The sequence below is a fragment of the Megalobrama amblycephala genome, linkage group LG18, assembly GCF_018812025.1.
Source record: "Megalobrama amblycephala isolate DHTTF-2021 linkage group LG18, ASM1881202v1, whole genome shotgun sequence".
In the NCBI taxonomy this organism is placed as follows: domain Eukaryota; kingdom Metazoa; phylum Chordata; class Actinopteri; order Cypriniformes; family Xenocyprididae; genus Megalobrama; species Megalobrama amblycephala.
Window position 1 is genome coordinate 2,294,221 of NC_063061.1, and position 13,603 is coordinate 2,307,823.

The 13,603-nt window shown below is 40.6% G+C and overlaps 1 protein-coding gene across 2 annotated transcripts; it reads left to right on the forward strand.

Moving 5' to 3' along the window:
* The first annotated feature begins 10,966 nt into the window (after positions 1-10,966).
* LOC125253592 lies at positions 10,967-13,326 on the forward strand. Of its 2 annotated transcripts, XM_048167623.1 has the most exons (9): positions 10,967-11,098; positions 12,027-12,097; positions 12,185-12,361; positions 12,452-12,513; positions 12,596-12,682; positions 12,770-12,811; positions 12,880-13,053; positions 13,133-13,168; positions 13,267-13,326. In XM_048167623.1, the coding sequence occupies exons 1-8, from the start codon at positions 10,989-10,991 to the stop codon at positions 13,166-13,168; spliced, it is 759 nt and encodes a 252-aa protein (XP_048023580.1). In that variant the 5' UTR covers positions 10,967-10,988; the 3' UTR covers positions 13,267-13,326. The 2 variants fall into 2 exon arrangements, with proteins under 2 accessions (XP_048023580.1, XP_048023579.1); XM_048167622.1 differs by lacking the exon at positions 13,267-13,326 and having other exon boundaries at positions 12,880-13,158.
* The last annotated feature ends 277 nt before the right edge of the window (positions 13,327-13,603 follow it).

Sequence of the window (13,603 nt, forward strand, 5' to 3'; positions counted from 1 at the left end):
GTTTCAACAGCTCATTTCAACCTGAGACTCATTCAGTGGAACTAGCCGACGGGATGAAATTTTGGGACATTGTAGATATGAAGATGTACAAAAGTTACAAGGTGTAGTCAGAGGCATGGAGATAAGAGGAAGCACAGTCAAACAAAATCAGTTATGTGAAGTGTGTACACAGGAAAAATTCCCTCAGACAAGAAACAGGGAGCCAGACAGAAAGGCAAAGAAACCCTTAGAGCTAATTCACACTGATTTGGCCAGCCCCATGCAAACACAGAGCAAAGAAAGACACAGATATGCATTATTATGCAGGTATTATTAATGGTGCTTGCTTCGGGCAAAGCATCATTATTGTTCTCCTGCATACTTATTATTATTCTTCTGGACAAAATTTCGGCGCGTAACTCGTCCCACAGCTTTTGTCCAAAACCCATGAATGAAGCATTAAATCGTGCAGATTACAGAGGAATGGTGTGCTATGACTTTTATAAGCGGTCGGGTGTACGATGTTCATCCCGCGGGCGAAAAATCCCATAGCCATGCCCATGAAACAGTGTGTTTTTCCTACTATGGGAAATTACATAGGGATTTTGTATTGAAAATAACTCTGAATCACAATGTCATAGAGACAAGGGGGGCAATCAAGAATCACCTTCAAGACTTCATAGCCACACCCTAGCAACCATTTAGAGCACCCTAACAACCCAAAGCAAAGAGGAATATCTTCAAATCTGAATATTATAGAGGCATGGGGGTTGGTTTATATCATTTATACTGGCAAGCAGCCTTTGGAGTATCATCATTTGCAGCTGCCAAGCCACTCCCTAGCAACCAAACAGAGTACCCTAGCAACCATTTTGCAAGACCCATATCTCTGCATCAGAACATCGTAGCGACATGGCGGTTGGCTTATATTGGCAAGCAGCCTTTGGAGTATCATCACTGGCAGATGCCAAGCTACTTCCTAGCAACCAAACAAAGCATCCTAGAAACCATTTTGCATGACCTATATCTCTGCATACGAACATCGTAGAGACATGGCGGTTGCCTTATATTAGCAAGCAGCCTTTGGTGTATCATTACTGGCAGATGCTAAGCTACTCCCTAGCAACCAAACAAAGTACCCTAGCAACCGTTTAGCAAGACCTATATCTCTGCATCAGAGTATCGTAGAGACATGGGGGTTGGCTCTTTTGACTCATGCTAGCAAACTGGACTTCCAACATGCTACACATGCTAGCAGTGAATAGCTACATTCTAATACTGATTAGCTAAGAGGTTATCATAGCAAACCCCTAGCAACCACCCAGAACACCCTAGCAACCGCCTAGCAAAACCTTAGCAACCACCCCAAGTACCTTAGAAACTGCCTAGCAACACCCTAGCAACCACCCAGGTTACCACAGACGAGGTCGGTGGCTGGCCACCGGAATCTCTGGCCTACGTGCTGCTGGTGGGAGTGTGACCTGCAGCTCGACGTCACAGGGGTTCCCTGGAGACGGCACAGGGCAGATGACCTCCAGCAGCGATGTTTTAGGAGGACTGGCTGAGCGAGGTATAGACTGCTTAAGTAGAGAATCTGAAAATAAAACACAGTCAATAGTAATGTCTCTGTTAAATGACGAAGAAAAACATGACAGGTGGGTTTGGGTGGTAGTTGACTCATCGCTGAAGTCAATCAGCCAGTCCTCCCTCTCTGTAGTCGATTCCCCCTCATCCACAGATGTCGTGGGCTCACACCCCTCTCAGACGTCAGTTGGAGTTCCACTTCCAGGGCGTGGGTCACCTCTGTCCTTGGGGTCTCGGGATCTGGCTGCAGAGGTGTAAAGTACTCTAGTAATTTTACTTGATTACTGTACTTAAGTATTATTTTTGGGGATTTTTACTTTACTTGAGTACAATTAAAAATCAGTACTTTTACTTAATTACATTTTTTAAGAAAAAAAGTACTTTTTACTCTGTGATGAGCAGGGCGGGCGAGAGCCGTGAGGGAACGGCGCGAGTGATAATGAGCATCACCTGCGAGGCGCGCCGGCCTCGAGTCTCTCACGGAGGAGCTCCGGAGGCATAAAAGGAGGAGCAACAACCGTGAAGGACGAGAGAGGACCAGGCCTGGATATTATTTTATGTTTTATTATGTTTGTGTGGCTTTCGTTTTGTGTTTGTTTATTTTGAGATTAAAGTTTGTTGAACGTTCGCTGGTTCCCGCCTCCTTTTTCCCGTATATACGAACTGTGTTACATTGGTGCCGAAACCCGGGAGGAAGGAGGGACATGCTGTCGAAGAGCCCTCGCTGCTGAGGGGGATCACGGTGCTGCGGAGTTCGGGCAGCGCGGGAGTGAAGACCGCGAAAGGCTGCCCGAGGACCGAGCGGCAGTGTGTCTGGGAACCGGACCATTTTTTTTCCCTCCCCTCTCTCGTCCTGTCGCTCCTCGTCCTGTCTCATCTGTCCTTACCCCCAGGTGCTGCGGCCGCCAAGACAGGCCCCGGGGGGGGGAGTAGAGCGCAGTCTCAGGAGTACCCCCCGGTGAGAGCCGTGAGGGAACGGCGCGAGGCCGGTGGCGCGAGAGTTAACGAGCTACACCTGGGAGGTGCACCGTCCTTGAGTCTCTCACGGAGGAGCTCCGGGAGCATAAAAGGAGGAGCGACGACAGTAAAGGACGAGAGAGGACCAGGCCTGGACTTTATTTTATATTTTATTATGTTTGTGTGGCCGGCAGACGTCCGCGAGGGTCTGCCGGCATTACCTTCGTTTTGTTTATTTTGGTATTAAAGTTTTGTTGAATGTTCACCGGTTCTCGCCTCCTTCTTCCCGTATTTACGAACTGTTACATACTTTTTACAATTTTATTTACAGTCAAAAAGTACTTATTTTTTGGAGATCACTTCATTCTATTTTCCCTTGCTATTACCAAACCAATTGAATTGCGCTGATGCCCAGTTCATTTTAAATGCTATTTATTCTGCCAATGAGATTCGTTTTTACATTCCATGAAATTGGTCAGACATGTTCATTGGTCCTTTGGAAGTGACGTCATGTCACATCAATTACCACAATGCACAGCACCTTGACCTCAAAGAATATACACTAACAAGAAGCGACACTCAATAGAACGTTCCATTGCAACACCAGCGCCCAGCAGCAGCCCTGCGTTACCATCATTTTGTGGTGAAAGCGACTTGGCAGTCCACTAGTTTCTATGGAAATATCAGCTGGTTTGGTAAAATAAAAAAAAAGCTGAAATCCAACCTGAATGATGACAACACAGAATAAAATACTATCACTAGTGATCATCAAATCATTTTAACAGTTTGTTTTTAAGTCTTCCACTTTTTTCACAAAACCTTTTTGCTCTCTAGAAACCCAGTCAGTTTGGGTTAAAATTCTTTGAAAGTCTTATAAACACTGAATTAATACTAACATATAAAATTAAATTAAGGACATGCATCAGAAAAATTGGGAATGTTGGACAATAAATATATGAATATAACAGCTTGATTTTGCAGTGTTGTCTAATGTCCATTAAAGCAAAAGTGTCCAAAAGTGGGAATTATGCGATGACGGACACAGCAATGCATCATGTATTATTAGATCATTATGTTTGTAGCGTGATCCATTAAAACATCTAATATAGCCTATTTCAATTCAGACCTACTGATACTATTATTACTATTATTCCACTAGGTGTGAAATATACTGTTCGATACAAATATGATGATCTTAAATGTATTAATTGTTAATTTACTATTAATAAATGTGTAAAGTTGCATAAAATGGAAATACTCAAAGTAGGCTAACTACGTTACCTCAGATAGTTGAATGGTTGGATTCCACAACTGGTAAAATACAAACCCGATTCCAAAAAAGTTGGGACACTGTACAAATTGTTAATTAAAAATAGAATGCATCGATGTGGAAGTTTTAAATTTCAATATTTTATTCAGAATACAACATAGATGACATATCAAATGTTTAAACTGAGAAAATGTATCATTTTAAGGGAAAAAATAAGTTGATTTTAAATTTCATGGCATCAACCCATCTCAAAAAAGTCGGGACAAGGCCACGTTTACCACTGTGTGGCATCCCCTCTTCTTTTTACAACAGTCTGCAAACGTCTGGGGACTGAGGAGACAAGTTACTGAGGTTTAAAAATAGGAATGTTGACCCATTCTTGTCTAATACAGGCTTCTAGTTGCTCAACTGTCTTAGGTCTTCTTTGTTGCATCTTCCTCTTTATGATGCGCAAAATGTTTTTATGGGTGAAAGATCTGAACTGCAGGCTGGCTATTTCAGTACCCGGATCCTTCTTCTACGCAGCCATAATGTTGTAATTGATGCAGTATGCGGTCTGACATTGTCATGTTGGAAAATGCAAGGTCTTCCCTGAAAGAGACGACGTCTGGATGGGAGCATATGTTGTTCTAGAACTTGGATATACCTTTCAGCATTGATGGTGCCTTTCCAGATGTGTGAGCTGCCCATGCCACACGCCCTCATGCAACCCCATACCATCAGAGATGCAGGCTTCTGAACTGAGCGCTGATAACAACTTGGGTTGTCCTTGTCCTCTTTAGTCCGGATGACATGGCGACACAGTTTTCCAAAAAGTACTTCAAATTTGTATTCGTGTGACCACAGAACAGTTTTCCACTTTGCCACAGTCCATTTTAAATAAACCTTGGCCCAAAGAAAACGCCTGTGCTTCTGGATCATGTTTAGATATGACTTCTTTTTGACCTATAGAGTTTTAGCCGGCAACGGCAAATGGCACGGTGGATTGTGTTCACCGACAAGTATTCCTGAGCCCATGTTGTGATTTCCATTACAGTAGCATTCCTGTATGTGATGCAGTGCCGTCTAAGGGCCCGAAGATCACGGGCATCCAGTATGGTTTTCCGGCCTTGACCCTTACGCACAGAGATTGTTCCAGAGTCTCTGAATCTTTGGATGATATTATGCACTGTAGATGATGATAACTTCAAACTCTTTGCAATTTTTCTCTGAGAAACTCCTTTCTGATATTGCTCCACTATTTTTCGCCGCAGCATTGGGGGAATTGGTGATCCTCTGCCCATCTTGACTTCTGAGAGACACTGGCACTCTGAGAGGCTCTTTTTATACCCAATCATGTTGCCAATTGAAATAAAAAGTTGCAAATTGGTCCTCCAGCTGTTCCTTATATGTACATTTATCTTTTCCGGCCTCTTATTGCTACCTGTCCCAACTTTTTTTGAATGTGTAGCTCTCATGAAATCCAAAATGAGCCAATATTTGGCATGACATTTCAAAATGTCTCACTTTCAACATTTGATATGTTATCTATATTCTATTGTGAATAAAATATAAGTTTATGAGATTTGTAAATTATTGCATTCCTTTTTTTATTCACAATTTGTACAGTGTCCCAACTTTTTTTGGAATCGGGTTTGTAAAACATACATAAGACAATACAACATTTACTGTAGGTGGCATAAAATTTACTGGCAAAAGTGGCAAGAAGGTGGCAAAAGAATTTAATTCTTTTGTGCTTCTGATTTGGCAATGAAATTCGCAGATTTTGGGTGCGTAAGATGTGAAGGAATCTATGATGCAGTTAGTATTTTCACCCCATAATTGCGGCCGCGCTAGCGGAGCGCCATCTAGTGGCTGTTGCCTAAAAAGTATCAGAGTGTCGCCTCTTGGGTTCTAAGCTCTTTGTTGACCTGGAAATTAGAGAAATTATAGCAGTCAATTAGTGGAAGAAAACGGAGGAAGAACGTGACTCAGCTGCAAACACAGTCCGAAATCAGCCACAGGATCAAGAGTACCCGTGGCCAACAGTACATCTGACAATGAAGATATTTTCGCTTCTTTGAAACCAACAACACATGAAGCCAGCAAAAAGTTGGATGGATATCTGACCTGTGTTTCAGACACCAGTGTTTCAGGCATTGCAGGATTGCTTTTTAGCCCCAAAAGAGCTAGGCCTGACACTCACAATTTTGAAAATCAGCTTCTGCTTAAGTTAAATCTTTGAAATCTTTGCATACTGGCATTAGGTAGTAGTCTTATAGTTTGATAATTAAATACAATTAAACACAAACAGTTCTACAGCAGGATAAAACCTTGTATGTGGTTTATTCACTTCATGTTTTTAGAGATTGAAAGCTTAAACGAGAATCTCTAGTTTTCATTCTTGCTGTTACTTTTACTTTTTTAATACTTAAGTACATTTTAATGTGGTACTTTTTTACTTTTACTCAAGTATGATTCTGGCCAGATACTTTTACTTTTAATTGACTAAAATTTTCACTCAGTACTTGTACTTTCACTTGAGTAATATTTTTGAGTACTTTTTACACCTCTGTCTGGCTGACCAGTAGCTGCCGGTGGTAACTCTCCGTCTGCGGGGGGCTCGCACAAGTACTCCGCGGTCCATGGGGAAGATACAGGCTCTGGGTCTGGCTGTGCTCTGGATCGGGGACGAACACTCTCCAGACACCTGATGATATATTCCCTCCAGCAAAGTCCAGAGGTGTCTGGGAGGTCCACGGTACAATGGTAGTTGGCCCCGATCCAGAACAACGACTTCAGTGTTTCGTCGTCGTAGGGGCAGGCGAGTGCAACACAGATTAATTCCTTCGTGAACAAACAAAAATCGTGGTTCTCCCGAGCTACTATCGTGAACATGTCGCCATAATCCATTTTCGGTTTCGGTCCGGTATTCTGTTACAATTGTACACCAGGGAAGACGAGGAAGACAAGTTCAAGGAAGATAACGTAGTTTAATCTTACAGAATAGGCAGGTAACATACAACACGAGTAACATTCAACAATACCGGACACCAGACTGAAGACAGGAAGGAACTAAAATACACAAACTAATAACTAACAGCTGTGGGTGTAATCAGTGTCCATGGTGAATGATGAGTGGCGGGAACAGAAGGGATCACGTGACAGTCGGTGAATGTAACACATGCATGGTCTTCATGATGGATGATCTCTTGTCATCCACAGGGTAATGAATCATACCAATAGTAGGGGCTTCAGATGTCTGTGAACATAAACAGCAAATAAAGAAATCACATCTGTATATTAGATCTGTGTATTAAAGTGAAAGCAGCCTACTGCTGTATATGCTGTTAATGTGAATCAAACAACAAAAGAAAAAACAGAAAATTACTCACTGCTCTTGATTGAATAACTTAAGTTGCTTTAATAAGAATATATTTCTTAGTTAAATGCTGCTGCTAAATGCTCTGGTGAGTAGATAAACATGGCGGACCGTGTACAGTGATGTTTGATTCTTGAATGATTCATTCTTTTGAGCTGGTTCATATGAAGTAACCCATTTGTGCCACACAAGTCCTGAAAAGTGAAGCCAAAATGTTTCGATCACCCCCAGGTGGCTGAAGATCAGGGAAGGAGGAGGCGAACGTTCTTATTTGAGTTGGTTTCTCTACCATCACTTCCACATCAGTGATACCTCGTTTTACCTCATTAATGAATGACAGTAGATCTGTTAAGCACTGAATGAGCTCACTTTCCCACTTGTTCTCATGCATTTCGTCCAACATGCTTTCAATAGTCTTAATGAACCACCGTCTGGGATTACCTGAGGACACATCACATTTCAGGTAACGACAAACCTCTTGCAGATGGTCTACATCTAACTGCCAGAGTTCGGCGCTCACTTGGTCATGCAGGTGTTGGCTGTTTTTCCATAACTAAGCTCATCACTGGATGAAGAGGTTGTCTTTGTCATGCTGCTCTACCTCTCCTGGCTAGCTCGCCAAAATATGTTACACATATAGAAAGGAACAGGCGCCGTTTCTGGTGAACACATTTAATATGCTTGTTTTGCATTCAAATCACCATTCAATTCTGTGTGTTAGCTATCTGCTCGTCTCGCATTAACTGCTGTAGTACTATCATAAACTCAGTATAACATTTTCTAAATGCTCTATAACCTTCCCTGTTGCACAAACAAATGTAAAAATATTCACTTGCAAATACAGTTTGCATATCAAGCATGAACACAAGTTTTGCTCAATAACAAAAAAATATATCAAAGTATATAAAAAAGAGCCAAAAACACAGTTTAAACACTTTCAAACATTTAGTCTTAGATTACCACTTCTGTATAGAAATATATAAAACTCAAATTTTAAATGGGGTGGGGGGGTCTTCCATTTATGTATTTTCTTTACACTATCTTTTCTTTGCACTAGTGCCACAATAGATATGGCACATATGCACGTGACGTCACCGTCGACCGTTATGACTGTGGTCACGCTCACTGAGTGGCACAAAGACTGAGCGGCAGCATTGGTTTTCAGCGTGAATGCCGCGAAAAACACACAACTCATCCAAAACAGGAAAGAGCTTTGTGATTGACTGTATAAATAGCTTTGACACAAAACCTGAGGTATATATTTAAAGACTGCTGAAAGCTACAGAAAAAAGAAGCAAATGGATCACTGCAATTCACAGAAACAGCTGGAGTCCAGCAGAGAAACATGGATTTGCAGTTATCATTTTGTGTCAAATTGTTAGATTTTGAGGTAAAATCATACCGTATATATTGTATTGTTATATATTGTGATGACAACTCATCAATTAAATATTTACCATCTTATATTCTGCATAATTGGATGTTTTTAAAATTAACACTGACAAGACCTATACAAGTTTTATCGCTGGACAATATGACGATATGTATAACATTGATATAAGTGATTACTTGGATTTAGACCTATTGTAGTTATATAAAATATTCACAGGCAGATTTGCTTTATGTATTTCTCCGGCGTCTAAATCAGGCACATATAAATGTCAGGAAACACGATTCCTGGCTGCCAGAGATGTATAGTAACGAAGTAGAACTACTTCACTACTGTACTTAAGTACTAAAAGGCGGTATCTGTACTTTACTAGAGTATTATTTTTTTTCTCCTACTTCCACTTTTACTTCAGTACATATTTTCAAAGAGTTTAATACTTTTACTCCGATATTTTTTTATGTGCTGCATCGTTACTCGTTACTATTATAAAAATGTTACGAATCGTTCCATTCCAAACCCACATTACCACTGCCAGAACGGTGGATGGCAGGTTTGATGAAGCTGGCACATCGAGCGAATCAAGCGATTAAGAAGACTGCACGCGCTCCCGTTCTGCCTTTTGATCAGCGAAAAAGATGGACGAACCAAAAACACCACCTTCCATCCCATCAGTAAGTTAAGCCCTTTTGCTAACTAGCGACATGCTGCGGTGTTCACTTAACGTTTACTAGCTGGCTATCATAAAGGCTGTCACGCAGCGCGTTGAATGGTATTTTTGACCCATCACTAATGTCAACTTTCTCTTGTTTTATGACAGCCTACTGTTGCCAAAAATAAATCGTAGAGCATGTCTCCTTTGGTGCTGCTTAATCACACGCCCGTTTTTATAGTGTAGTAGTGTTTTATAGGTTAATGGTAGTATAGATTTACACTGACATAACTAATGCAGGAGTTTTCCTGCACCTGCGGCTGCCAAAGCCTTATTTGTTTGGTGAGTGATGTAGAATAGAATGCACTTGTCAGGGCGCATATAAGAACGAGCAGCGAGAGAGAGAGAGAGCGCGCATTCACCGTCTTAAAACAACACGAGCGCTGTCTTGCTCTCAAATTGCTCTCTATTTGTTTACATAGTTAATGTGCACTGTGAAGTAACATATACAAACAATGAGCAGCTGTATTTTTTATTAACTAAGATTAACAAAGATTAATAAATACAGTAACGAATGTATTGACCATGGTTAGTTCATGTTGGTTATTAGTCTAATACATTAACTAATGTTAACAAATCAAACCATATTATAAAGTGTTACAAACAAAACATTTACTCAGAACACCTCTTGAAATGAGAATATAAGTGTGCTTACCCCATTTTTTTAGTAAGAGTGGTTAGTAAGATTTAATCTTAATGAACTACAGTATTTTCAGGTTATTTATATGACAATGTGTAGAAAAATTACCTAAAAAAATAATTTAGCCTAGTTTAGACTGGAGTGAGGTGAAAACAGAAAAAAAGTGCAAAGCAAGTTGTTGTTAGCTAGCTGTTAATTTTATTCAATTGTATATGGTAGAAAATTACACTATTAGTCAAAATAAACTTTTTGGTACTGAAATCAAAGTGCTGACAACAAACAAAGCATCTCAACTTGTCTGCATCTCAAGTGGTACTTAATCACACTTAATCTGTTTGTTTACAAAAAGTTACAGTCAAAGGAATCGTGATTGTCCTTTAAGCCGAGTTCAGACTGCACGATTTTCAAAGCAGTCGGGTCACTGTTCTTTTCACACTGTATGACTATCTTGGCCAGCATTCAGTCGCTGCTGTGTTCAAACTGCACGATGGATCGGCGACAGAAGGTTTCACACTGCATGATAGGAAGAATCGCCGACAACTGTCTGGCACGCAAACTACGTTTCACAACCAAAAACACGCGAGATGTGACAAGGAAACAACGCGATATCACGCGTGCAAGACCGGAGTTATTATTATTATTATTAAAAACGGTAGCCCGCAAGAAGCTTGCAATACGAATTGCCTGTGCGCTGATTTGCAGCGAAAACAGAAAAAGAAAAGAAGAATATGGAGGAGGAAACGGTTGAGGAGACTGTGGATTGTGTGTTCTGCAATGAGAGTTGGAGGTAAATAAATAACTTTTCAATGTGCTGCTGTTGGATGGTCAAGCAAATGTTTGTGCTTTGGTTCTGTTTGATATAATTGTAATGTTTATGTGTACAAAGCCATGCTTGCTGATGTTGTGAGAAATAATAACTTTTAAGAAATAATCTTTTTTGAGTAACGACCCCCAACACTGTCGTCCTTGCTGGAGTGTGACGTGATTTGTGACGTGCAGGTGCGCTGGATCGCGTACAAACCAATAGTGTGTCAGAATGGTAGGCTATGTTCTCATTCTAGAGCCGCGTACTTTTCCCCGTCGGAAGCACAAATCCTCATGGAGGCATACGAGGAGGTAAAAGATATAATTAAGAAGAAAGGCAACACCGCCACAGTGATAAAGCAAAGAGAAAAAGCGTGGCAAAGTATTGCAGACCGCCTGAATGCGTAAGTAGTGCACAATTACACACTCACCGCTCCGCTGAAACATCACAATTACAAATCAAATATTTAATTCACATCTCCAAAAACGCAGTTGTACTGTAATTATGAAACGGTTAAATTTTTTATTGAAATGCACTGCATATATGAGTGAAATTGTGTAACGTAACTCCATCACACTGTATAAAGCTATGATATATTATTATTAAAGCCTTACATTATTATTTTACGTTACTACGCTCAGTACGGTTTAATCTTAGCCGTTGTACTCTGCTTATTATGTTGTCCACCGGTTTTTTTTGTGTTTCCCCTGCTTTTATTAATGTAAAGCAGCTTTGACAGAATGAAACAATTGTGAAAAGTGCTATATAAATAAAATTTTCTTGAATACATAGATGAGCTATAATAATAATCACTTTAATTTATATAGCGCCTTTCAAAGGACCCAAGGTTGGTTGCTCACTGCACTGCAAAAATGTCTTTCTTACTTAGTATTTTTGTCTTGTTTTCAGTCAAAAAAAAATATCTAAAAAAAATCTTAAATATTTTCTAGAGCAAAATAACCTAGGAAAATAAGCAAAAAACTCTGCCAGTGAAACAAGAGAACTTTTCTAAAAGTAAGTGTTTATGGAAAAAGTAAACTTATTTCAAGAGAATTTTTCTTATTATATTGACAGATATTTAAATTTTTTGCTTGTTTTAAGCACACATTTACTTGAAGTTTATATTTTTGGTCTAAACCTATACTTATTTTGCTAGGTCATTTAGAAAATCAAGAAAATACATCTTTAGTGTTTTTTTTTTTTTTTTTTATATTTTTACTGAAAACAATACAAAAATACCAAGTCATTTTTGTCAGTGTGACTCCATTAAATGTTCTTGTGATAAAGAATGTGTGTGTGTGTGTGTGTGTGTGTGTGTGCGTGTGATGTAGATTAAACATGAACGGGCCAAAACGGACATGGCAGCAGGTCAAAATCAAATACAAGAACATTCTGCAGAATGGTATGGTCCCTGACTAATATTTAACAAAGCACAAGCATATATTGTACCCAGAAGGTGCCTGCTCACACATTGTCTGTACTGTTTTAGCAGTGAAAAAGAATACCCACAGACAAGGCACGGGTGGTGGGTCACCAAAGGCTGACCTTACCCCAGCAGAGGACATGGCCTTGGAGCTAAATAAAGGCAGGCCCGTCTTAGAGGGGATCCCTGGGGGGAAAGAGACGAGCATAGGTTCCTCCCAAGATGCCACCCGCTTCATTCAAGGTATGTCCTTCCATCTCTACATGGAATACAACCACATTCATATTGAATCAATTTGGACTGTCTGACTTTGGTTTACCTATTGCCTTGCAGTGTCTGGCAGCACTGTGTTCCTGTTAGAGCCACCAGCACAAGCACCAGACGATGCTGATCCAGTGAGTACTCCATCAAAGGCATACTGTAGGCCTGGCATGTCTTGTCTACTAGCTTCAATATGAATCCGATTAAATGTGATAGGGTGAAAGCCCCAGTGCAGCAGCAACAGCACATGATGGAGACGATGATGAGGAGGAGACCATCTCTGTGGATTCCAGAAGGCATGAGGTATCATGTTAAGACTGTGAAAGTACTATTTACTCTACAATGGTGAGGAGTCCTCATCAAAATCAAAAAATCTAATTTCTTTTACAGGACCCAGATGCTATACAGTGGGAAAACCAGCCTGGCAACATAGTGCGTATTAATAAAAGGACACCACATCCTGCCAAATTCCAGCTGCGCTAATTGTATTGTGTTCACAGAGCTCACAAGCTATCAGAAAGTTGTATGGCAACCACCTCCGGCGCCAAATAGAACTGGCAGACATAGACATTCAGTACAAGAAGAAAAAGATAGAAAATCTTGCACTGGAGTCCGAAATAAAAAAGAGGACAATTAGGAAACTGGACCTTGAAATAAAAAAACTTGAGAGGGAGGTGAGATATGCCTTCAATGTACACTGTATGCTAACTGTAACACAAATGTATTAATCATTATTTTTCTTTCCTCCCCCAGCTCCAAGAAGATGACACAGCTCAAAATAAAAATTAGGTATATTCTCGTAAAGTCAAGTGAGCCATGACATATGAGCTCTTATTGTGAGCACACAGGACGGTGACATCTTTCTAAGGTATTTTTTATTTTCACAGCAATCAGTACAACCAAGTCATCGTTATAAGGCACCGGCCTCTTTTGCCCACCCCCCCAGCCCAGGTGTGGCCCAGCTATATGAACCATTGTGTGTTCCTTTCTGTGTGGCCACGAGATGTGGTGGATGAAGAAGCCTTGTCACGATATGAAGGCCCAGCCTTTAAGGGCATTCCCGGTGTCATTTCCACCTGTTGGACCTTTACACACTCCCGGACTAATCACCACTCATCATTGCACCCAGCTGTTTTGTATCACCTCATCAGTGTCTGTCTATTTATACCTGGTTTGTTGCTGTCTGGATTTGTGGTTCATTGTTTGATGTCACCCTTGGTCATC